This window comes from Triticum aestivum, chromosome 4A, assembly GCF_018294505.1.
Source record: "Triticum aestivum cultivar Chinese Spring chromosome 4A, IWGSC CS RefSeq v2.1, whole genome shotgun sequence".
Classification (NCBI taxonomy): Eukaryota; Viridiplantae; Streptophyta; class Magnoliopsida; order Poales; family Poaceae; genus Triticum; species Triticum aestivum.
The window spans coordinates 576,396,620-576,423,751 of record NC_057803.1 but is presented as its reverse complement, the minus strand read 5'-3'; the positions used below and the strand labels follow the sequence as shown (position 1 = coordinate 576,423,751).

General features: G+C 44.0%; 1 protein-coding gene across 1 annotated transcript; it reads right to left on the bottom strand.

Annotated features, from left to right (window-relative positions):
• Nucleotides 1-3,061: 3,061 nt before the first annotated feature.
• LOC123087090 (vacuolar sorting protein 39) lies at nt 3,062-13,314 on the bottom strand. The gene is made up of 13 exons (XM_044508992.1): nt 12,774-13,314; nt 11,300-11,511; nt 10,635-10,766; nt 10,399-10,542; nt 9,815-9,927; nt 8,074-8,494; nt 6,977-7,306; nt 6,190-6,411; nt 5,804-6,046; nt 5,271-5,699; nt 4,807-4,905; nt 3,677-3,893; nt 3,062-3,521 (listed from the first exon to the last, which is right to left on the bottom strand). The coding sequence occupies exons 1-12, from the start codon at nt 13,183-13,185 to the stop codon at nt 3,693-3,695; spliced, it is 2,958 nt and encodes a 985-aa protein (XP_044364927.1). The 5' UTR covers nt 13,186-13,314; the 3' UTR covers nt 3,062-3,521; nt 3,677-3,692.
• Nucleotides 13,315-27,132: the final 13,818 nt, after the last annotated feature.

The window sequence follows — 27,132 nt, the reverse complement described above, 5'->3', positions numbered from 1 at the left end:
TATTTTCCCTCAAAAGTAACTAGATCAACATGCAATATTGTGCGCACATTTTCCTGGCTGCCCGCAATACAAGCATTTCCAAACAGTACACTACACTTGGCTGGATTAATGCATTAGCCCGTAGCTCTCTCATACGTGAGCAAGACCTCATGTACTCTTCTGCTTTAAAGAATAGCATGGTGTCATCTGCAAATAGCAAATGAGAAGCACCCGGTGCTCTACGGCAGGGGTGTGTAGTCGCTCTATCTTCTCCATCCTTCAACAAAGCCGAGAGACCATCGGCAACAAATAGAAACAGAAACGGAGAGAGAGGGTCACCTTGCCAAAGCCCACGCGTCGATGCGAAAGAATCCAAGAGGGTCCCATTAAATTTAACACTATATCTCACCGAGGTGACACATGTCATAAATCTAGTTCACCCAACGGCGAGCAATGCTCATCTTTTGCATCGTCCGCTCCAAGAAGATCTAATCAACCCTGTCATAAGCTTTTAACAGATTCAATTTATATGCACAAAAACTTTTGTTCTGGTCTTTTTCCTACTGAATATAATGAATACACTCAAAAGCAAGCAACACGTTATTAGTAATCATCCGCCCAAGAACAAAGGCACCCTGCAATTATTTAGACACCACCTTATAGATGACATTGCACAAACTGATAGGCCAAAACTCAGTGAGCCGCTCAGAGTTATCTACCTTTGGGATGAGGACAATGGAAGTGTCATTCACTCCATCAGGCATGACCCCTGTCCGAAAAAATTCCTTCACTCCTGCAATAACTTGCTCTCTCGTGACGGACCAATTTCTCTGAAAAAATCTGGCAAGGAACCCATCCAGCCCCGGAGCTTTGAGAGGGCCAAGTTGGAATAGAGCATCCGCAATCTCCTTGACCGTAAAATCTGCACACAGACCATCATTCATGCCTTCAGTAACACGGGAGTTAATTAAGTTAATCATTGGGTCCACATATAGCAAGGCGTCGGCAGAAAACAGATTGGAAAAATAAGACGTTGCCATAGCAGCCATAGACTCATGGTCCTTGTGCACCACTCCTACATCATCAACAAGTGACTTGATATGATTTTTTTCGTGCCCACCAAACCGCTTTCCAATGAAAGAATTGTGTGTTGTGGTCGCCCTCCCGCAACCACGCGACTCGGTATCTTTGCATCCAGAGCATCTCCTCTTTGTACAGGAGTTCATTCATCATGTCATTAGCTTCTCTAGTTTCCTTGCGATCTGCATTCATAGACATAAGCTCCTCCAAGCGAGAGCAAGACTTGTTAATTTCCTTTATAACATTATCCAAAAAATTACGGCTTCAATCCTGAAGTGCTTTCATCAAGTTACCTAGTCTGGAGGCAATATCTCCCAAATTTAGCATTGAGCCCAAGTCAGCCCAACTGTTCATAATTACCTCTGAGGGAGCCGGGTCACGCCCCCACATCACCTCATATTTCCGACATCTTCTGCCGGCCGGTGGTGAAGCCTCCTCCATGACGCATCGGAGCAGGATCGCCAAGTGATCCGAACTTGGTGCAACCAGGTGCTCCACCTTGGCCTCCGAGAATAGATCCCGCCAGGAGTTATTTGCAATAGCCCGATCAAGGCGGGCTTTTACATTTGCCCAGCCAGCACAACGATTATCATAAGTGTATGGCAAGCCTGCAAAACCAAGATCTCTCAAACCACAAACCTCAAGCACACCACGAAAGAACATGTGTACTGATTTCTCTTATGAAGCATATATAGGTAATCAAACATGTATTTTGTGACTATTATGGGTAATGTAAGTGCAAATTTTCCTGAATGCTACAAGTTCTGATTTTTGTTGCAGTTTTCCTTCTTGAAGGCATTATCTTGTCGCTCGCGGTGTTCCCGGTCTTGTTGGTTCGGTCTCCATCTCTTCTTCGGTGCTTTGTGCCTTTGTGGGTTTAGCTTGTTCGGGCCGAGCATCCCTTGACTCTCTGCTCTGGTGCCATGTTCACGCCTCCTTATCTTGTGTTGTACCCTTACTTTTACTCGTTCTAACTCCTTCTATCAATGGATGATAAACTTGGTGTATTCGCGTGTGGCGACTGTGCAGCCCTCCCTTCTGTTGCGCCGTGATTTGGGTTCACTTCCAAGTTCCAACCTTCAGCTTTTGCTTCTTGATAAGAGGATGCGACAGAATGCTAACGTGATTTGATTTGCTGAAATCATCATCTATCGGTCAAGGGTGCTTTCTTTTTTTACAGTAGGGTCAAGGGTGCTTTCACCTCGTCAGGCTACAGCCCTTTGTGAATTGTGATCACAGCAATGGGTTCAGACATGAGACATCAGACCATTCTGCCTTAGATCAGAGGCTCACAGCAATGGGTTCAGCCTTTTGTTGCCTTAAACCATCACAGCAATGGTTTGAAATAGAAGCAAAAAAATAAAATAAAATTTGGTTTGACATATAAGGTGCCCCCTCCCGTATTCTAGAACAAAGATAATTAACAAGTCGGCGCATCTTTCTGACACCGATCCTATTAGGATTGTCACCAAAGTCTACCCTACCTTTTTTCTTTTTCTTTTTGAACACAATACAAACGCAAGCGCTCATATATACATGCAAACCCTCACCCCTATGAATGCACACACGCACACCATATCCTTATGAGCACCTCCGAGAGACTGAGTCGGTATATCATTTTAAGATTTTACGAAGTCACCGTAGGCGCCTCGTAGTCGACAGGAACGTCTCCTCCCACTAAAGACGCATCACCGAAATTCCTGAAATAAATCCACAATAAATCCGAGCAACAAGGAACCCTGGTGGGCTGGTGATACCTTTTTCCTTTTGTCATGGTCAAAAATATTGGTTGGTCCATGTTTGCAATTGCTTGGCATGCAAATGGTTCATTGGCAACTCTAGTCATTTTCCTAGCCAATGTTTGCCAAGCTAAACCTCAACCACCAAATTTCTGGTAGGGCAAACTTGGGCACAAACCAAACACACCCTTCCTCGCAAATGCGTAGCTCTCCCGTACTTTACACAAAAAGTGATGTAGTAGATATACAAAGTCTGCTCGATATTTGGGAAAATACGAATCTCAATATTTACTCTTATGATTGGTACAACAAACAACAAGATATCACCGCCTCCACATTTACAACAGGCTTGAACAGACAGGAACACTATACGTTAACACATCCACTCAACTCTGTAAGCTTTCTGGACTTAAAACGAACAAGCGAGCGTGGACATGCGCTAAATACAAGGCTCTGAAGAGAGTCCGCTAAAAACTTTCCGAAGCAATCCACTAGGATCCAGTAAAGATCAACAAAAAGGATTTCCACAAGACGGCATCGATGAAAACTTGATGCGACAAAGCGGGGGCAAGAGATTCACCCATGAAGCAATGCTTACAGGCAAAGCCATGGGTTGATGGCTCGGGTTGGATCAGGGCTTCAACACAACTTTTTCCAAGCATGATCCAGAAAAATTGCAGTTATTGGCCAATTCTCCCCCGATGTTCAAACTTGACATCTGGCCTGTCAAAATACATATACGAAAAGTGAAATCTAGTTAGCACACACTCTTGCTTTATTCTAGTCTGCCATAATAGGCTGAACAAACGGCTGTATGTAGTCCACCATAATACCTAAGGCTTCACAGCAATATATGAATATGGAGTTCAAATCTATACCTGGAGTATGTTCACATCATCTACGTTTCACAGAGTTTGCGCCTCTAACAGCCTTGATCTGTTGCGATTCTCTAAAGCACACAAAATGCACCAATGTCTGTCCATTTGGATAAATTGCAAAAGCACTGTTTGCAATGCGCTTATGACAAAGAGAACACATGCTATCTCCATCAATCTTCACAACAGCTTGGCGTCGTTTGTACAGGTCCTCCTTTACCTGATATACAGATTTAAAAAATAGAACAGAAGTTCATAAATTCCACTATACAGCAAATCTATTTGATAGAAAAAAACTCACAGCCTAACTATTAGCTAGGCATGTAATATGACTATGGCATGCATGATGAGACAGCATATTTATCAGCACTATGGCAGTATGCAAGATGATTACATACATCATTAAATTGTTTAAGACCAGGAGATGCTAAAGGCCCAAGACCACTAGTTAAATACTATCAAGTTCTTGTTTGCCCAAGTGTGGTTCAGCCGCAATTCCACTGGTTATGAAAGAGTAAGACTACTCCTAAGTTCAAAGTTTTTGCCTGCCTTATTTTCATGGGATGCATTTTGATTTGGGTCCAAAGGTTCTGTGCTCCCAAGGAATACTGGAAGATCATTGTTCATCTTTTCAATGTTTGCTAAGCAATGCTGGGATCCCTTACGCACTTTCCCTTTGATGCTGCAGCATGCTAAAGGTGGCTTTAGAGAGCCCTGTTTCCTGGAGAAAGCCATAGCGGTAATGTAGCACATTTAGAAAGAGACAAAACGGTTTCGTTTTCCAAAATCAAGACCCACCTGTCTTTCGTTAGAAGGTGCCTTTTAAAGGGAAACTGAATTTATTCATCACCGAGTGAAGCCTATCCATCGTCGGCCCCTTTAGGAGTCAGGACTGGCTTCTTAGATTGTAACTGTCATATCTTTCTTCTTTGCTCAACAGTCACTAGTGGTTTACCCGTGTTTGACGTACATATGTAACAGTTTTTATATACACAAAATAATAGTACATTAGAGGGTTCCCTTACTCTTTCCCAGTGAAGAGAAACACTACCAGTTATAATAAGAAACATACTGGCATTCTCCAAGGACAACCCCAGGAACACAGCTACAAGAGAACATGACATCAAGCTAACCTGCAAGTTTGCCCGGAGAATCAAGTTTTTGATAACCATATAATTGCGCCGATGTTCACTAGAGTTCCGCAATAGTGGTTCGAGAAATGACACCAGATCCTGAAAGCATTCACACCAGACTTATTAGGCTTTTCAGAAGCTTTAGCAACTGGACATACTCAAAGATGAAACTAAACAGCTGAAGCAACGAATTTTAGAAAATAATAATCTCACAAGCTGCATAATTGTTGTCTTTTAAGGGGGGCAAATTTGCGTATCTTGTAACAGCCTAAACAAAAATAAATCGCACCAGCTAACAGAGATATGTCATGTAAGCAAACAAAAAGAGAATACTACATTAACATGAACGCTCATACATTTCTGTTGCTTTTTAAACACAATGCCTCAATAGGATGGTCGATGTGGACTTCTGTAAACCTAGGGCAGATGAAATATGATATCTTTCGAACACATAAAATATTCACCTGCAGTTTTGTGTCTCTTGGTAACAACCGAAGAGCCTGAGCACCATTTATTCTGTCCCACCGTTGGCTTAACAATTCAAGTGCTTCATTCAACATTATAGGGCCTCCGTCGCTAACATCATCTCCATCACCATCACTTCGGCCACTATCTGGTCCACTAGGGCTAAAGCGTGTGTCTTCAGCCCCTTCAATCTCAACAACCTTTCTACCCATACGCCCTCCTCTGAGCTTATTAGTAGAGTTAACCCTCTGAATTCCAGGGTACTGTGATGCCATTGGAATAATTTTCTGCTCGATCTCTTTTTCAGCTTTTTTCGGGTTTAGATAAATTTGCAGAAGATTAAAATAAATATTGGACTTGGAAGGCTGCTGCGCTCCTTCCTCATAAACACGGTCACAGTATGCAACTGCACGCTCTGGCATATGGAGCTGCAACGTAGTGCACAAGTTATTTTGAAAGTTCAAAGTCACCCCTATCCATTAAAAAATTATATCAGCTGGATACCAGAAGCACATCAAAGAGCAGTGAGTACCTTATGAACAAAGAGAGATAATGCACGGAGGTGTTGATTCATTTTCCCGTACATGATAGCACGCTCTTCAAAAAGAGCATCCTGCGGAAGGCGTTTAAGAAGTGTGTCCGTATTGTAACCTGAATTACTCTCTAATGTAGATATCAACTTGTTCCGCGTTGGGGAATATGTTTTATCAGTCCAATTTCCTTCATCCTTCAGAATCTTGTACCAGTCAAGAACTTCAGAAAGGTAAAGTTGCACCTTCAGGACAGAAAGTTTGATTATCAGTAGAAGAAATCCACTTATCGCAAACTTCGTAAGAACAGCTTATGGAACTAAGATCGTCTAAACAACATAGAACAAATTTTCACATACTAACAATGTGACAAGACAAAGATACGTACCAGCTCATTTTGTAGATTAGGATTGATCCCGGTTTCACTCATTGAAAGCATTAGCTCTAAGTAAGTTGACTGCAAATTTGGAGCATGCTGTTTCAGATATGAATTTACCAAATCTGCTGGAACATTTTCAGACAAAAAGAGCTCAATAGTGTCTGACGGGTTGCGTTCAAGAACATACAAAGAAGACTCCAAAACCAGCATTGGGTCAGATCTACAAAGGGGCTGCACAAAAGAGCACAGCATCTCAGATCAGCTGTAGAAAACCAGAAGAATGTGACAAGCGGACTAAGTCCATAATATGAAGGACAAAGTCCAAATAATAACCTGAAACACACACCAAACAATACAGCTGAAAATATTATGGCTGCAACAAGTTTCTCTAATGTCAACCAGCGATTCCAGGAAGCCAACTAATACCAGCAAGAAACACATTCAATATGATCCCACCGCCACGTCAAATGAGCAAGCATATATACACTAGGACTGATAATCCAGAAGTCATGATGCAATAATATTTAAATACACAGATATATATGCACAGAAATGCAATCCTGAAAACCATGAAACACACCTTGAGATTTAATATTCTGATGATGCTTCCACATTTATTAAATAAGTGTACATTAAGACATGTTCTTGTCAAACTTTTACAGAGTTGATTTTAGGACAAATAAAACACCATGAAACCAACAGCAACTGGTTGGTTTTCATTGTTTTGTGTAAATGTACAGGTGACAAAGTGAATAACAGTATCTGTCATATGATGACAGAGGAGAAAAAACAATACCCTGAGATACTCAATGATCATTTGTGGGTTAAACTTTTTACTAAAATCAGCATTAGCCATCGCAGACTTCGATTCTTCAACCAACCGATTGAGTAACTGGAGAGCTTCACGGTGCATGTCATTGCTTCTGTAGAGCTCAAGTAATACCATATAATCGCTCTTTTCCTTCAGAAACTCCTCACATATCTTCAAATCACAATAATTGAGTCCTTTCAATAACTCTATAGCTCCTGGTGACTGTCTTGTAAGAACAAGAGCTTGAAGAAGAGATGTGTCCAGCACATTCGCCATTTCTCTTGCAACAGAGCTTCTATGTGTTTGGGGCCGTTTCTGACAATAAAAAGATGTAGAATCACAATGAATCACCTTTTCTTTATAGATATTAACAAACAAATTCTCAACTTTACATTATGTACAATAGACACCATGCACACTCGCAAACATAAAGGGCAAGAACTTTGGATAGGACGGTGTCCTGACGAATTAAAACCAATTTATTTTTTATTTTTTATGCCAGAAGGTTCCTCTCACTCCAGGGAATTGCATTTACCTCATGTTTACAGGGATGAGAGTATCATGAACATAGACAGGAAGTTCGAATTCTTATGAAATCTCAGACACTTTAGTCTACATATTTGGGTTTCGTTTAACAAATTCCAGGAAAAACAGAAGCATAAACATGTGTCTTCTTTCTTCCGGATTTTTTCTACTGACCTTGGAGATACACAAAAATTGATAAATCAACCTCCAGATGCAAAATGAATGAAGCTCTCAGCCTATCTTACTAAAAAAAATCATTTTACTGTCCAGGGATCCTAGAATGTTTAATCTCTAGGAAAGGAAGCGGCAGTATCAAGAAAAGGAGTGGATATCCTCAAATCAAACTAGGATTCATAATAACAGGTATGATATGCAGCCTTTTCAAAGACTCGGAGTAACACCAGATTGCACCTATTAGTTTGACTTTGCAATATTTCGGTCAAATTAGTGCCTGATTTACTTACGCTATACTAGTTCCTGCTTCACGCAATAATTCCACATCACAACTAATTACAATGTTCTCAACAAGAAAGCCAGACATTTGAAACAGTAGTTACCTTATTTGGCTTCTTTGCCTTATATGGCTCAGATAAGTTTAAGCTATGGTGCACAGCTCCAGAGACGACCTCCTCAGTTACTTCAGATGTCGCTCTATCAATTATACCATTTCTTTTCTTCTGCAAGTACTTCACAAGGGCTATTAGAGCATTATGACTCATTTTCTTGTTCTCCAATGGAGATTTATCATCAGAATCATGAAGTTGCAAAGAGTATGCTTCCATTTCATCTGTCGCATCAGAAGATTCTCTTGCTAATTCTTGAAGGTCTTGAAGCTTGTCATGTTCACCTATAATGTGTGTTTGAGGTAGAACAAGGTATGGGTATAGAGATAACACATAAGTAATATCCACATGTGCATCCGAAAACTGTTCCATTGCTTCCTCATAGATCCCATTATCAAATAAGAAGTGCCCATATCTGATTCATGAAATAAAAAGGAAAGACGTTGGTTAGTTATACGCAAGGGGCCAAATTGTGTTATTATAAGAAAACATGAAAATTACTTGGAAGAAATGAAACGAGACTGTTCACATTGTAAACTAAAACAGCATCTAATACAAATCTACCATTGTATATTTGATTGATTACAGCCTTCAAAAAGGGGTACATGTGAACATCCATAGCCATTAACCATCACCCATCAGTGGTAAAATTTGAGAGTTTATTTTTCTAGAAAGCTTTCAGATGATCCTTTTGAGGTAAGAAACCTTACATTTGCTGTAAACTAAATTTTAACTACAACCTGTTTCAAAGCAAGTGAAAGTCCAAATGTTCAGCATGTTGTGCATTGCCAAGTGCAGCTTACTAGTCATCAAAAGCAAAATAATAAGCAAGTTTAGTAATCCTGGTGTACAAGAGTACATCAAGTCTTGGCATAATATTTTATTGAAATGATAAATTACCAAATGCCAACAACCTTTTCCATCCATAATTTATATGTTGTTTGCAGACTGTATATGAATTGCCACATACAAGTCTTAGTGATAATAACATAGTTAGGATAGTATATGGATTGTATGGGAACAACTGTATGTGAAACAACTGTATCTGGCACTGAATAACTCTCGGCGCCACTAATATGCCCCCATTCCTTGGGAGCATGTAGAATGCACTAGCACCCTTGAGGTGTACTAGTGCATTAAGTCATCAGAAAACATGTCCAAAGGTCATGAAAATTTCTGAACGAATGTATATGGCTTAGAGATAATACACATCTACCATGCGACAAAATTTCAGATCCAAATAATAACTTCATAAAAAGGACAAATCATGATGTGAGTAGTACAAAATTCAAATCTGAACTGAATAGTATCATGGAGAGAAGGGCATGGGAAGTGGAGAAAAAGAGAGGGCAGGGGAGAGCAGGGATATAAAACAGGCCATGAGGCATTCTGGGAATTTGAGAAAAAAGGAGGGCATGTTGATGGGCAAGCTCAATGCGTGCTAGCTATTATGGCGATGGCATAATGAGAACGGAATCTGAAAATGAGGTGGGCGTGGAAATAACCCGGAGTTCTGGTGACATATAATGGTTTTCTTTTCCTTGAATTTGATTTCCTGATGACAGATTCAACACAAAAACAGAGAGTTGTGCTCCAGTGCTTGAAATAGCTTGACTAAAGTGGAACAGCATCTACCCAATCATGTCATGCAATGACATAAGCATACTATCAACTGACTATGGACAGAGCAAAATGAATACTATCGTGGCCATCTGATCAGGCAATCTGGACATACCTCATGTGTATTGAGCTTTCTTTTGCAGCTCGTAGGTTTGAATCCTCAGGTGGAAGTAACTTACACAATGCCAGCGCGTCCTCAAATTCTCCAGAGGCGGTCAATTGCACTATCTGTATACCAAAAGATATACGTGTAAGGAACTAAGAATAAATCCTTACAAACAACTTCCAAAGTTATAAGACAGATCATTTCTTGTTAACTTGCGAGTTTCATCAAATTAACACTCCAGTAAAAAAGCAAAAGGCATTAACTATTGGGAAGAATTTGCAATGGAACTGGTGACATAAAAAGGATATGAAACAAAGATCCTTGCCTACAGCACAATATACAATTCAGTTGATCATTTTTTTTAAAGAGAGAATATTAGGTCAAATTATTTAATTTTGCTTTTTTCTGCTGCGTATTTACAATTATGCAATGACCATTAAAATATCGAGGTTTCTCAGACCATATTCAGCCAATACCGGAGGCGGAACCTAGCATGAAACAGCAGCGCCGTGACTTGTGATAGCTAAAACGAAAACTATGTAAATATTGATATCGGTGCGCTGACCAACATTAATAAAGTAAATGCACCATACCTGAGCACCAATAGGAACAGGCAGCAAACCATAGACTGAGTTGGACAGCGAAGCAAGTATATAGTTGTCAGTTTGAACAAGCTTTTGAACATCACGGAGGACAACTGTCTGAACCAATGCGCTGGGAGCTCTAAGAGACCGTATCTGAAACAATACTCAGTAGGTTAGGTGCGCTAATGAAACTTACGACTTTGATATTCTCTTTACAACCCAATACACAAAACAAAACAACTTACCTCAACATGTCGTGGCAGACGTGCCACAGCATACGGCTTATGTATAACAACAGAGGCAGGAGTGTCCGACCAAATTATCCGACCGTCTTGAATAAGTTTCCCGTTTTGATCAACAAATACACCGATGTTGTCCTGGAATAAGTGAACAAAGCAAAAAAGATAAATGAGACACTTCATACGTGTTTGAATCTCGCTGACCTCGACCTCACATCTGTTCTACAGAAAACTTTCATGGCACATCAGCGTGCTTGAGAATCTGAATCAAGCCGGTCCCTTCTGATAGCTAAATGGCAAAGTTTGAAAGTATTCTAACTGGTACCCCAAGTGTTATTATAATGCATCTAAGCTAAAGGTTTTCACATCAATTGTGGTACAACATCTTCAATATTTCACAAGACAAGATTCCCTTATCCTCAAATTGTGATGCAATTCGACTGAAAGAAGGCATTCAGCTTAGCTATTGATTAGGAATCAATGCGAAGACAACAGAATAAATTCCGGTGTTTAGAAAAGCTGCCACATTCTTCTTGTAAAGCATGTCACGTTGTCATCTAGTCATTTGGAACCAAAAAACACCACAAAATGCTATCATCGATCTGCCAAACAATATCATGAGATGGAAAATCAATTAGAAACTAGTAGGATCGCGAAAAGAAGTACTATACCTTTCCAAGGAGGAGCTCCCCGGTAGGAAGAGGCACAACTAAAGGAGGAGCAATCCTCCCAGAAGAAAACACTTCAGTTAATGCCCCAGTCATGCTATTTATGATCATATAGTCCCTCCTGATCCCAAGGCATATGTTGTCACCACACCAGGCCATTGATTTCACAATATCAGGGACACTAAATTCCTTCACCTCGACAAATTCTCGCCCACCTGACAAACAGAAATTAAATTTCTTTGCCTGTTCACAACAAGATCATTTGAACATTTTAAACATTTGCCATCTTTCCAGATTCCTTTATTTTACAGTACAAGCTTACACAAATCTATCAAACATGCACCATACGAAATTAACATTTTAAGGCACATCAGGCCTCAATTCTTACATAAGGTACTAGATGCGGCTAAATACAGTTAGTCTTCTCTACACTGCTCTTACAACACTATGAAGCTTATTTACACATAATAATTTTTCCTTTTGCCAATCTCAACAAACAAAGGTATACTGGTACTTTATAAGCTTTTCTGAATTCCAAACGGTCACATTTGCAAATTTCCCCTTGCCAATGAAAAATTACAAACATTAAAAAATAGAAAAAGAATTGATGGAACATACATTTTGTTTTCTCAAGATTATAACATAAAGTTCGAAAGGAATACAGTCCTTCGGGTTAAGGAGATACAACTTCATAGCATACTAACTAATCTGCTAAAAACAATTTATCAGAGCTTCCCTAATTCAGATATTATAATGTATTTATCATGGAAAACTAGAGAACATAAAAGATGTGTGTTTCCTACAATGGAGATTCCCCTGAGTAATATATCAACAGATCAATCAAAGGTTTTAAGCTCTTCACTGAAGGCTTCCCGCTTTAACTAAACTAAAGACCATAAAAGATGTGCATTTCCTACCATGGAAATTCCTGGAAATGTCTATAGCGCAGTTGGCTTAGAAATAGTTATTTCTCAATCGACATTGATACACATCCGATCGAGATCTTCCCATCCCTTATATACTTGCACGAATCTCATGTTTAGAATAGATGGTTCTTAATGGTTACTCGGCAATAGTTACTTCTAGGCTTTACTAGATTCTCATGATCTTCATAAAATGACATTGCTTTGCTAAAACCACAATGTACTTCGCAGAAATATTCAGTATTTGGGTGGTAGTTCTTATCCTCCAGATTTGCAAAAGCTAATATCCTTTACTGATATGTCCAGTCAAGGGCCCAAATTTTGGGACCTGAGCTTGTGATCTAAATTCCAGTACCAATGATTTTGCAGTTACCAACTCTGAACACCAATTCGCAATCCACCCCAAAGTTGTGATTCTCCGAATTGAGACTAACAAGTAACAACGGGTTATTTATTTTCAGCTCCACCGAGACCCCAATCGATCAGATGATCAAGCTACGGCAATGGAAAAACATATGCTCAGATATATCCAAAGCAGACCACAGAATTCTCACTGTCGAGGCGGAAGACGGTTAGGCGCTTCTGGCGGCCGGCGGCAAGCAGGCCCCGGCGGTCGTCCCAGGCGAAGACGTTGGCGCCCTTGGTCTTGGAGACGACGGCGACGGTCTCGAGCCCCGGGAGGCGGTGGAGGGCGACCCACTCGGAGAGCGAGAGCAGGAGGTCGCGGCTGGCGCTGGCCTCCATCGCGGAGGGCGCGCGGCGCCACAGGCGCTGCTCCTGGCGCTCGAGCGCATAGGGCCCGTCCCTCCGGATCTCGCCGCCGTCGGCGGGGGGCGGCGCGGAGTAGATGCGGAGCGAGCAGTCGGAGGCCGCGACGAGGAGCTTCCCGGCGTGGGAGGCAACGGCCTCGATGCGGCCGGGCACGCCGGAGACCAGCTCGACGGCGTCATACGCGCTGTGCACCATGGCCGGCGCGATCGGGCGGGCCCTTCACCTCGACGCGGCGCGAGGCGGCCCCGGCGGTCGTCGTGGGGGAGGAGGAAAAGGTGGGGGTCGAATCGGACAGGCGAGAGATCGGAGTAGGACGTTGGCCCGTTGGCAGAGGGAGTCGAGGTAGAGGACGGGAGTATACGAGCGTATACGTGTATCCGTCGTATTTTCTACAAGTAGACTTACTCTTTTTATTTTTGGTAAACTAGTAATCCCTCCTTCCCGCAAAAAAAAAACTAGTAATCCCTCCATTCCCAAATACTCCCTCCGTCTAGACACGGATGTATCATGATACATCTACATCTAGACGAATATAAGACAAGAATTTTAGGATGGGGGAAGTATAAGTCGTTGTAGAGATTTCAACAAGAGACTTCATGCGAAGTAAAACAAGTGAATCTACACTCTAAAATATGTTTTTACACTGCGGCGTTGCCCAACATTTTTCCAAGTGATTAGTAATGTTAATCAAGGTTTCTTTGTATTATTTAGTGAAGAATGGTTGGAGCAGCCCGGGCAGCTGCCCCAGGTCGCCGGGAGCTAGCTCCGCCACTGTTTATGCATCCGTATGTTGTAGTCCATTTGAAATCTTTAAAAAGACTTATATTTTTTAGAAACGGAGGGAGTACATACTTGGGGCAACTATACACATACTTTTTTTTCTTCGAGGGGAAGAAAGAAAACGGTCCCTAGGAGCGCTTCCTTCAGTCGCCGTCCTCCAATGGCTCCTCGTTTTAGGCTTTAAGTAGCTTAGGTTTTGAGTTGTTGTCTTGGCTTCGGCGGCTGCGATGTCGGCGCTGACTAAAGAGTCTTCAAATTCTACTATGACAAGGTGATCGTCCTATGGTTGGGGATGAATTTGGAAACCAGTCTTGTTTAAATAAGGATGGTGTGGCGGCGACGGCATTTTCGTGATGGACGTGTTTCCTCGGGCTCTAGGGATGGCAATGGGACCCATTTATCCACATACCCTGCGGGTAAAAAACCCTATTAGGGTAAGGGTGTGAAACTAAAAGTTACCCATAGGTATATAAATATGGAAATTTGAAGCCCATCGGATAGAGCGGGTACGATGTGGGATCATATAACCCATACCCGCATACCCATGTACCCATATAAATCTACGTGAACTCAATTGTACAGCCTACACTTTGTCATGAATTTATGAACTCAAAATGTATGACTATGTGATGTTGTTTTGATGTATTGTTATTTACGCGAAAGAGTGATGTTGTTTATTAAATGTCTTGTTGTTTATGATGTGTTGTTGTTTGTAAGAATGTGATGTCATAATCTATTGTTGTAATTATGCTTATATGTTCCTGTTTATGACTATGAGTTGTTAAACTGATGTTTTACAAATATGGGTAATTTTATCCACGGGTACCCTTCTACCCTGTCGGGTAGCGGGTATGGAAAAAAAATTACCCGCTAGCGGGTATGGGTAAGGGTAATGGGTAAGCTCAGGATAGACAGGTAAGGATATGGGGTGGCTCTACCCGTACACATACCCTGTGGGTGCCATCCCTATCGGGCTCCGCCGTTGCGACGGTGTTTGCTCCAGCGTCGATGTGGAGCTTTGGAGGTAGTCCAGAAGGGAATGCAAATTGTGATCTACATTGGCGGCATCTGGAAGATGGCAGATCGTGTGCTAGGTTTATGGTTCGTGGATGGTAGGTATGGTTTCCTTCGTCTACTTTTTAGTCGTGCGGGGGTGCCAGATCTGGAGTTTTATGGTGTGTCTGGGGTGTTATCCCTTTGGTCAACCACCTTGAGGCCCGCAAAGTTGCATATCATCAATGGAGCCACGTCGAGCTCGAGGAGGAGGTGATCGGCCATTTTGTCCTTTGATGGCTGTTATGTTGGTGCGAGAAGCATGTGACGAGCATTTGTGTCAAGCTCAGAGTTTTTTTCGGCCTTAATTCTAACGTTTTCTCTTGGTTGATGTTTTTTTGTGCAAAGGCTAATTTTTTTACTATTTTTCAGTTTTGTTGAGACATCTATCACCATGAAAAAAAATACTTGGGCAACTCCAACGGGAGTCATCAAATCATCTATAAATGTTCGGACCAGCTTGGCACATGTTTTGCCATCCAACGAAGTCATCCCGCAGTGGTCCGGACGCCCATAAGCCAAAACCTTCTTTTGCAAAAATGCCTAAGACCATAATTAAGTATCACAGGTTCTTACAAACACATCCATATACAAAGATAAAATTATAATTAAATTCTTGGAAAGTGTTGAAGTCTTCTTCCTTCTGCATCCACTGGCGCACACCATTAGTATAGCTTGATGTCGCCTCTGGGCCTCCGCCACGGTGGAGCAAACATTTTATAAACCTAGGAGCTTGTGGAGGCAGCAGACGAGAAGTCGTCAATGTAGAGTAAGAGACGCCGACGGGCGTAATCTGCGAAGCAAATCGTTGCCCCGGAGAAGAAAACGACTATAAGGGCCTGTAGAAATTCCGAAGGCCACGAAAGCCGGCTGAATCTAGGCGGCTCCACCGAAAACGAAAACCGACCGGATCCGAGAAGACCTACCGGAGATACGGCTCCGCACGCCCTTCGCCGGCGATAAGCATACCAACTTAATGGAGAGAAGGCAGTGAGAACATTATTCCTACACTGGGAAAGCATCATCGCCTCGCCACCCCTAAAGAAAACCTAAAAAAGCACCCATGTCGTTGCACGACATGTCCGAGTATGATGTCGAGCTCGCCGGCATCCGAACCCATGCGCCAACGCCCTCTTCTCTGATGAACTAGCCAAGCTGGGCCGCCGTTGAAGATCGTCGGGTTGGATCTCGCCGATCAAGGCCGATTTTAGCAGCGTTGCCGTCGAGAATTGTCTCATGCAAATCACTTGCACACGGATCTCCTTCGTCGTCTCACATGAACCCTCAATCCCCCACAATGGGTTGTCCCCGAACAGAATCTCCCAGCTGCGACCAACGGCGTGGTGGCGGCGCGTAGGCTTTGCCCTATGTCATGCCCAGGTAGCGGCGAGAGGAAGAGAAGACGATGGCGGCTAGGGTTTCCTAGTCACCTCTGCGGCCACCTCTCACAAAGTGTTCTTTATCACAAACCAGAACCTAACGTAGGGAAGGTTTGTGGAGCTCGGACACGCCAACTCTGTCTCAGATCCGACCACAAACCTATTTTTTTCTCTTCCTCCCTTCTCGCATGCTAAGGGACGATCATCGGTGTCATGCACGTGGACGCGTCGGATGGTGTTGCATGCAGTGATGCAACACTGCCAGTGAAACTATTTGGGGGGCAACGACATTGCGCAACAACATCACCACATCAGCGGCGAAGTTGGTTTAGTGACGAGTGTTTGCAACGGCAGGTATGTTGCGGTGCCAACATCGCTCGTGTTGTAAAAGGTCTAGTACAACTGGGGGCAGCTCGGGGCGGCAGCGATGAGTATGTTTTGGGAGGCAACATGACTCTTATTGCAAAGGCCTGGTTGCAAACCTCCAAGCACAATGTGGTAATGTTGCAAAGCACTCGTTTTGCAAATCTCCGAGCACATGCTCATGTTGCAAACACCCGTCAAACTAACAGGCACGGATCGGATGACTATTGGGCGGTGGATCCAACGACCCCCGAGTCGGCCAATATTTATAAAAGATTAGTTGGTGGTTGTATCCCCAGCCCACGATCATCAAACCGCAGATTTGTCACATGCATGTCTCATAATGAAGTACTCTTCCAGTGGGAGGCGGCATTCCTGTCGATAGCAAGGCATCAATCCTGACATCATCATTCGCAAGATCTGTCGGCCCAGACTCTCAGAGGTACTTGTAAGATAGGGTGTGCATGCATACATACATAAGGATGAATGTATGTACGTATATATGAACTACGTCTATGTTTCTACTTTATTTGTAAAAGTTACTAGAGTATGGAGTCATTATGGGGCCAGGAAGTCATCAGACATTATCAGGAGACGTTGGCGATGATGTAAAGAATTATTCTACTAGTTTTAAAGAATGTTTCATACCCTTCAAAAAAAATATGATCATGACACTTTTTTAAAATGTGGATGCGTTAAAATATGTTCGTGTCAATTTTTTAAAATGTTTTTACAATGTAAAATAAATTTGGGTACCATTTTAAAAATATTTTGTACCATCAAAAAACATTTCTTGACATTTAACAAATACTCACGCATTTCACAAAATATGTTCCAGGGATTTTACAGAATGTTTATTCAATGTAAAACAGATGTTTGTGTAATTTTTAAAAATTGGTTCGTACCATTCAAAAATATATATGTGACATTTAAAAAAAATCATGTGTCTCGAAAAAATGTTCATGAATTTGTTTAAAAAAATATTATACAATGGTTAGTTCGTTAGTTAGTTGTTTAGTTACCCCGGCCTAGGTTAGTTATGAAATGATACTTAGTTTTTTTTTGGGACCACTCCACTCCTTAAAATTCAGCTCTACTTTAGAAAATATAAACCAAAGTCGGTAACTTCACAATATGCCTCTCCACACAAAAAGTAGAATATGGGGTACATCTCTCTATTTCTTGTGAAGCTCTTCAACGTGCGCTCCAAAAACTCTAAAAACTAGAGTTGGGGGGTCCATCAAATTTTTCCATTCTTAAAGTTGAACCTACTTGGAAGCCAAACATGATAAACTGCTCTTTGTGGAGCCGTAACTCCCTATGAAACTGCTTCAAACTGGATTTGATTGAAGCTGTTTTTGATAGAGCCGAGTAGTTGCAAACATGCCTTATGCCCTTCGGATGAAGTGGTTGTCTAAGCCACCAGGCCCGGGCCAATGAAGGGGGAATTTTTGCTGAAATCTGAGATGGGCTCTAGGCCCATATTGCAATTTCTGAAAAATCTCTAAGGGCCCATGTGGGTTATATGGCACTAGGTGTAGTGGAAAGTTTAGTCCCACCCCGGAAGTGGAAGGAGAGTTGGAGTGGTTTATAAGGGTTTTTCTTCTACATGCTATTGGAGCTTGAGAAGAGAAGAGGCCCTCGCGCACTCCTCCTCCGCCGCCCGCCTCGCCACGCCACGCCTCGCACGACGCGCCGCGGGTTGCGGGATTGAGCCGAGCCGAGCTCACACCTACGCGCTTATTTTTGCCAGTCACTAACGGAGAGTTTTCTGACAGCTGGGCCACGATCTGAGACGTCGGATCGTGGGCTGTCACGGACTCGGACGTGGGTCGAGCCCACGTCTCTCCACGCGGCTGCGCCTATAAGTATGCGGTGTCTCCTAACCCTAGCCGCCACGAACAGATCACATCTGCTCACGCGCACGCCCACCGTCGTTCCTTTGCTGCTGCTGCCGCCGGTGACTCCATCCCGTCCGCCACGTACACGGTCGACGGGAGAGCAGGTCTCCGAAACCACGCCCTTCTGGTTCCTGTACGGGGTGAGGGGCGAATAGGTTTTTGGGCAGCGATTACGCGACTGCTCGCTTCCGATCGTCTACTTCCTCTACGTCCGCGTCGCCTTCGTCATCACCATGTCCACCGACGCCGACCGTGCCGCCGCCGAGAAAGCTGAAGCCGACAAGAAGGTCGCCGAGGACGCCGCTGCTGCCACCAAAGCCGCGGCCTCTGCGTGGCCTACTGGAGGGTATAACTCGTTTATCCCGCTCCTGATTATTTTCATATTAGCAGTACTAGCAGTATGTGTAGATTTGTCTACTGTTTGCTTAGTACGTGCATGTTTAGATCAGAGTCAGTACGTCATCAACTTAGTCAATGCCATGCTAGTGATTTACTCATGGATTAATTTAATCGAGAAATTGCCTATTTACTCAACAATCCAAAAACCTATTATGTGTAGGAATTTCTCGGCAAGTGGCTTTGCCGCTGCACTGAAACCGGATAAGTTTACCGGTACATACTTCAAGCGTTGGCAGACTAAGACCACGTTATGGCTCACGGCTATGAACGTGTTCTGGGTCACCGGTGTCTCCACGGGAACGATTGCTCCTGAACAGGAGAAGGCGTTCAAGGAGGCTACCGTTGTGTTTCTCGGAGCAGTTCTTAGCGTGATCGGAGATAAACTGGTCGACGCATATTTACATGTGCATGTCGCCAAGGACTTGTGGGAGGCGCTCGAATCTAAATTCGGGGCCGCCGATGCAGGGAGCGAGATGTATATTATAGAGCAGTTCCACGATTACAAGATGGTTGAAAACCGTCCTGTATTGGAGCAGGCTCATGAGATAATATGCATTGTTAAGGAACTTGAGCTTCTCAAGTGCGAGTTACCGGGCAAGTTTGTCGCGGGCTGCATAATCGCTAAGCTCCCTAATTCCTGGAGGAACTTTGCCACCACTCTGAAACATCAGAGGCGTGAATTCTCTGTGGAGGATGTCATTGGCCATCTGAGTGTTGAGCAGAATTCGAGGGCAAAAGACTCGCACGGAAAAGGGGCCGAAGGGACTTCTGTTGCCAACATGGTGAACCAGAAGAACTTCAACTCCCACAAGCCCAAGGGAAAGAACGGTGTCCAACACAATACCGACTTTAAGAAGAAGGGTAAGAAGACCTTCAAGAAGAACAAGAAGGACGAGGGCTGCTTTACTTGTGGTTCGGTTGAACATTGGGCCAACAAGTGCCCAAACAAGTACAAGAAGTCAGGACAGGACTCCAAGTCTGTCAACATGATTGTGGGCAACAATGAGAATGGTGCATCTGGGTACGGTAATTTATTTACTGTTTTTTCAGTGTTTCAACCCAACGATTGGTGGGTGGACACAGGTGCAGGTGTTCATGTGTGTGCTGACATTTCATTGTTCACTTCTTACCAGGTCACAGGTCACGGGTCCGTATTGATGGGGAATGGCGCGAGTGCTTCTGTTCATGGTGTTGGCACGGTCGATCTGAAGTTTACTTCGGGAAGGATCGTGCAGCTGAAGAACGTGCAGCATGTCCCCGCCATCAAGAAGAACCTCGTTAGTGGCTCCCTTCTATGTAGAGAAGGGTTTAAGTTGGTTTTCGAGTCTAATAAATTAGTTGTTACAAAATATGGACTCTTTGTTGGAAAAGGTTATGAGAGCGGAGGGATGTTCCGCCTTTCCCTCGCAGATTTTTGTAATAAAGTCGTGAACCATATTCATTCGAATGTTAATGAATCTGAAGTTTGGCATTCACGTCTTTGTCACATTAGTTTTGGTGTTATGACGCGGCTAGCCAAGTTGGATTTAATCCCGAGTTTCACTTTAGCCAAAGGTTCTAAGTGCCTTTCATGTGTGCAAGCTAAGCAACCTCGCAAGCCTCATAAGGCCGCGGAGGAGAGACACCTGGCACCATTAGAACTCATACATTCTGATCTTTGTGAGATGAATGGTGTGTTGACTAAAGGTGGAAAGAGATACTTCATGACATTGATAGATGATTCCACTAGATATTGCTATGTGTATCTGTTAAATACTAAAGATGAGGCTCTACACTACTTTAAAATCTATAAGGCAGAAGTTGAAAATCAACTTGAAAAGAAAATTAAACGAGTCCGGTCAGATCGTGGTGGAGAGTACTTCTCGAGTGAGTTTGATTCCTTCTGTGCGGAACACGGCATTATTCATGAGAGGACGCCTCCCTATTCACCCCAGTCAAACGGGGTTGCCGAGCGGAAAAACCGTACTCTAACTGATTTGGTTAACGCCATGTTAGATACATCGGGTTTATCCAAGGCATGGTGGGGGGAGGCTATATTGACGGCATGTCATGTCCTGAATAAAGTTCCGACAAAGGATAGTGAGATCACTCCCTATGAGAAATGGGCAAAGAGAAGGACGACACTCTCGTACTTGCGCACTTGGGGCTGTTTGGCGAAAGTCAACGTGCCGATCCCCAAAAAGCGTAAGCTTGGACATAAGACCGTGGACTGCATTAATTTGGGCTACGCTAAGAACAGCGTTGGCTATAGATTTCTAGTAGTGAAATCTGAGGTACCTGACCAGAAGATCGGTACAATTATGGAGTCTAAGGATGCTACATTCTTTGAGGATATTTTTCCTATGAGAGATATGCAAAGCACTTCTAGACAGGAATCTGAGGAGACTCCTGAACCTGCCATCCCTATGGAATATTATGAACAAACACATGATGAAAATCCCGAGGAGGATGACGAGGAAACCCTTGGTAGGGGCAAGAGACAAAGGACTGCAAAGACCTTTGGTGATGATTTCTTCGTGTACCTCGTGGATGATACTCCCACTTCTATTTCAGAAGCGTATGCCTCTCCAGAAGCTGACTACTGGAAGGATGCGGTCCGTAGCGAGATGGATTCCATCATGGCTAACGGGACATGGGAGATCACTGACCGTCCCTATGGTTGCAAACCACTGGGATGTAAGTGGGTGTTCAAAAAGAAGCTTAGGCCCGATGGTACGATTGAAAAGTACAAGGCTAGGCTTGTGGCCAAGGGCTATGACCAGCAAGAAGAGGAAGATTTCTTTGATACTTATTCACCTGTGGCTAGACTGACCACCATTCGAGTATTACTCTCGTTGGCGGCCTCACATGGTCTTCTCGTCCATCAGATGGATGTTAAGACGGCTTTTCTAAATGGAGAGCTAAAGGAGGAAATCTACATGCAACAGCCTGATGGCTTTGTGATAGATGGTCAGGAAAGAAAGGTGTGTAGGTTGATAAAATCTTTATATGGCCTGAAACAAGCACCTAAGCAATGGCATGATAAGTTTAATACAACTCTGACATCTGTTGGTTTCGTTGTTAATGAGGCTGACAAATGTGTATACTATCGCCATGGTGGGGGCGAAGGAGTTATACTGTGCTTGTATGTTGATGACATACTGATATTCGGAACAAACCTCAAAGTCATTGAGGAGGTCAAATCGTTTCTATCTCAGAACTTTGAGATGAAAGACCTTGGTGTGGCTGATGTTATCTTGAACATCAAGCTACTGAGAGATAATGAGGGTGGGATCACACTTCTGCAATCCCATTACGTTGAGAAGGTGTTGAGTCGTTTTGGATATTCGGACTGCACACCATCTCAAACACCATATGATCCTAGCGTATTGATTCGAAAGTCCAAAGGCATGGCTAAAGATCAATTGAGATACTCTCAAATCATTGGTTCACTGATGTACCTAGCGAGCGCAACGAGGCCTGACATCGCGTTTGCTGTGAGCAAACTGAGCCGGTTTGTTTCCAAACCGGGTGATGTACATTGGCATGCTGTTGAGAGAGTTATGCGCTATCTGAAAGGTACTATGAACTATGGACTTCACTATACCGGATACCCGTCGGTACTTGAAGGGTATAGTGATGCGAATTGGATCTCTGATGCTGATGAGATGAAGGCCACAACTGGGTATATGTTTACTCTTGGAGGTGGCGCTGTTTCCTGGAAGTCTTGCAAGCAAACGATCTTAACGAGATCGACAATGGAAGCAGAATTAACGGCATTAGACACATCTGGTGTTGAAGCGAGATGGCTTCGAGATCTTTTGATGGACTTGCCATTGGTTGATAAACCGGTTCCGGCTATCCTTATGAACTGTGACAATCAGACTGTCATCACCAAGGTGAAGAGTTCAAAGGACAACATGAAGTCCACCAAACACATAAGAATGAGATTAAAAGCTGTCAGAAAATTAAGAAACTCCGGAGTGATAGCGTTGGACTATGTCCATACGGCTAAGAATCTGGCAGATCCCTTTACAAAAGGGCTATCACGTGTTGTGATAGATAATGCATCGAGGGAGATGGGTATGAGACCCACATGAGTTGCCATGGTGGTAACCCAACCTATATGATCGGAGATCCCGTGAACTAGGACCTGGGAAAACAAGCCAGTGGTGAACTGAGGAGAGTAACTATACTAACCCACTCCGTTGGAGATGCAATACTCTCGATACTGTATGGTAGGATGACTACGGTCTCAATGTGTTCCAAAGCTTATAAAAGCAAGATGCTATCCTACAGAGCGATCTTTGGAGGAACACACCTATATGAGCCCGACTGCTGGTCACAGTCTATGAGATTGGGGTGATCTCTAGTAAGCTCATGAATAGGCCAGGAGTGTGACTTATATGCTCCACCCGAGGGGTCAGCCTTCGGCAGCCTAGTACTAGTAAGACATGTAGTGAAACTTCTTTACGCCAAACTGACAATTCAAGGCATAGTCCATTGTTCAGTTGTGAAGGAGTGTAGCCACTTGTTCTAGGTGAAGTTCAACCTTAACAGGTCTTTACTGAAACACTGGTATATCGAAACAGCAATTGGAACAGAGGACACAATGGGCCCTCGAGATCTGGTGGGGGATTGCTGAAATCTGAGATGGGCTCTAGGCCCATATTGCAATTTCTGAAAAATCTCTAAGGGCCCATGTGGGTTATATGGCACTAGGTGTGGTGGGAAGTTTAGTCCCACCCCGGAAGTGGAAGGAGAGTTGGAGTGGTTTATAAGGGTTTCTCTTCTACATGCTATTGGAGCTTGAGAAGAGAAGAGGCCCTCGCGCACTCCTCCTCCGCCGCCCGCCTCGCCACGCCACGCCTCGTCACGACGCGCCGCGGGTTGCGGGATTGAGCCGAGCCGAGCTCACACCTACGCGCTTATTTTTGCCAGTCACTAACGGAGAGTTTTCTGACAGCTGGGCCACGATCTGAGACGTCGGATCGTGGGCTGTCACGGACTCGGACGTGGGTCGAGCCCACGTCTCTCCACGCGGCTGCGCCTATAAGTATGCGGTGTCTCCTAACCCTAGCCGCCACGAACAGATCACATCTGCTCACGCGCACGCCCACCGTCGTTCCTTTGCTGCTGCTGCCGCCGGTGACTCCATCCCGTCCGCCACGTACACGGTCGACGGGAGAGCAGGTCTCCGAAACCACGCCCTTCTGGTTCCTGTACGGGGTGAGGGGCGAATAGGTTTTTGGGCAGCGATTACGCGACTGCTCGCTTCCGATCGTCTACTTCCTCTACGTCCGCGTCGCCTTCGTCATCACCATGTCCACCGACGCCGACCGTGCCGCCGCCGAGAAAGCTGAAGCCGACAAGAAGGTCGCCGAGGACGCCGCTGCTGCCACCAAAGCCGCGGCCTCTGCGTGGCCTACTGGAGGGTATAACTCGTTTATCCCGCTCCTGATTATTTTCATATTAGCAGTACTAGCAGTATGTGTAGATTTGTCTACTGTTTGCTTAGTACGTGCATGTTTAGATCAGAGTCAGTACGTCATCAACTTAGTCAATGCCATGCTAGTGATTTACTCATGGATTAATTTAATCGAGAAATTGCCTATTTACTCAACAATCCAAAAACCTATTATGTGTAGGAATTTCTCGGCAAGTGGCTTTGCCGCTGCACTGAAACCGGATAAGTTTACCGGTACATACTTCAAGCGTTGGCAGACTAAGACCACGTTATGGCTCACGGCTATGAACGTGTTCTGGGTCACCGGTGTCTCCACGGGAACGATTGCTCCTGAACAGGAGAAGGCGTTCAAGGAGGCTACCGTTGTGTTTCTCGGAGCAGTTCTTAGCGTGATCGGAGATAAACTGGTCGACGCATATTTACATGTGCATGTCGCCAAGGACTTGTGGGAGGCGCTCGAATCTAAATTCGGGGCCGCCGATGCAGGGAGCGAGATGTATATTATAGAGCAGTTCCACGATTACAAGATGGTTGAAAACCGTCCTGTATTGGAGCAGGCTCATGAGATAATATGCATTGTTAAGGAACTTGAGCTTCTCAAGTGCGAGTTACCGGGCAAGTTTGTCGCGGGCTGCATAATCGCTAAGCTCCCTAATTCCTGGAGGAACTTTGCCACCACTCTGAAACATCAGAGGCGTGAATTCTCTGTGGAGGATGTCATTGGCCATCTGAGTGTTGAGCAGAATTCGAGGGCAAAAGACTCGCACGGAAAAGGGGCCGAAGGGACTTCTGTTGCCAACATGGTGAACCAGAAGAACTTCAACTCCCACAAGCCCAAGGGAAAGAACGGTGTCCAACACAATACCGACTTTAAGAAGAAGGGTAAGAAGACCTTCAAGAAGAACAAGAAGGACGAGGGCTGCTTTACTTGTGGTTCGGTTGAACATTGGGCCAACAAGTGCCCAAACAAGTACAAGAAGTCAGGACAGGACTCCAAGTCTGTCAACATGATTGTGGGCAACAATGAGAATGGTGCATCTGGGTACGGTAATTTATTTACTGTTTTTTCAGTGTTTCAACCCAACGATTGGTGGGTGGACACAGGTGCAGGTGTTCATGTGTGTGCTGACATTTCATTGTTCACTTCTTACCAGGTCACAGGTCACGGGTCCGTATTGATGGGGAATGGCGCGAGTGCTTCTGTTCATGGTGTTGGCACGGTCGATCTGAAGTTTACTTCGGGAAGGATCGTGCAGCTGAAGAACGTGCAGCATGTCCCCGCCATCAAGAAGAACCTCGTTAGTGGCTCCCTTCTATGTAGAGAAGGGTTTAAGTTGGTTTTCGAGTCTAATAAATTAGTTGTTACAAAATATGGACTCTTTGTTGGAAAAGGTTATGAGAGCGGAGGGATGTTCCGCCTTTCCCTCGCAGATTTTTGTAATAAAGTCGTGAACCATATTCATTCGAATGTTAATGAATCTGAAGTTTGGCATTCACGTCTTTGTCACATTAGTTTTGGTGTTATGACGCGGCTAGCCAAGTTGGATTTAATCCCGAGTTTCACTTTAGCCAAAGGTTCTAAGTGCCTTTCATGTGTGCAAGCTAAGCAACCTCGCAAGCCTCATAAGGCCGCGGAGGAGAGACACCTGGCACCATTAGAACTCATACATTCTGATCTTTGTGAGATGAATGGTGTGTTGACTAAAGGTGGAAAGAGATACTTCATGACATTGATAGATGATTCCACTAGATATTGCTATGTGTATCTGTTAAATACTAAAGATGAGGCTCTACACTACTTTAAAATCTATAAGGCAGAAGTTGAAAATCAACTTGAAAAGAAAATTAAACGAGTCCGGTCAGATCGTGGTGGAGAGTACTTCTCGAGTGAGTTTGATTCCTTCTGTGCGGAACACGGCATTATTCATGAGAGGACGCCTCCCTATTCACCCCAGTCAAACGGGGTTGCCGAGCGGAAAAACCGTACTCTAACTGATTTGGTTAACGCCATGTTAGATACATCGGGTTTATCCAAGGCATGGTGGGGGGAGGCTATATTGACGGCATGTCATGTCCTGAATAAAGTTCCGACAAAGGATAGTGAGATCACTCCCTATGAGAAATGGGCAAAGAGAAGGACGACACTCTCGTACTTGCGCACTTGGGGCTGTTTGGCGAAAGTCAACGTGCCGATCCCCAAAAAGCGTAAGCTTGGACATAAGACCGTGGACTGCATTAATTTGGGCTACGCTAAGAACAGCGTTGGCTATAGATTTCTAGTAGTGAAATCTGAGGTACCTGACCAGAAGATCGGTACAATTATGGAGTCTAAGGATGCTACATTCTTTGAGGATATTTTTCCTATGAGAGATATGCAAAGCACTTCTAGACAGGAATCTGAGGAGACTCCTGAACCTGCCATCCCTATGGAATATTATGAACAAACACATGATGAAAATCCCGAGGAGGATGACGAGGAAACCCTTGGTAGGGGCAAGAGACAAAGGACTGCAAAGACCTTTGGTGATGATTTCTTCGTGTACCTCGTGGATGATACTCCCACTTCTATTTCAGAAGCGTATGCCTCTCCAGAAGCTGACTACTGGAAGGATGCGGTCCGTAGCGAGATGGATTCCATCATGGCTAACGGGACATGGGAGATCACTGACCGTCCCTATGGTTGCAAACCACTGGGATGTAAGTGGGTGTTCAAAAAGAAGCTTAGGCCCGATGGTACGATTGAAAAGTACAAGGCTAGGCTTGTGGCCAAGGGCTATGACCAGCAAGAAGAGGAAGATTTCTTTGATACTTATTCACCTGT

What these genes read in the sequence shown, in the direction of transcription:
- LOC123087090 (XM_044508992.1), bottom strand. Translation starts at nt 13,185, where the DNA reads ATGGTGCACAGCGCGTATGACGCCGTCGAGCTGGTCTCCGGCGTGCCC. An exon ending in GGGAGCTCCTCCTTGGAAAG is followed by an intron (nt 10,767 to 11,299) that starts GTATAGTACTTC and finishes CACTTATTCCAG; the next exon opens with GACAACATCGGTGTATTTGT. An exon ending in TTCTCCGGGCAAACTTGCAG is followed by an intron (nt 3,894 to 4,806) that starts GTTAGCTTGATG and finishes TCTGTATATCAG; the next exon opens with GTAAAGGAGGACCTGTACAA.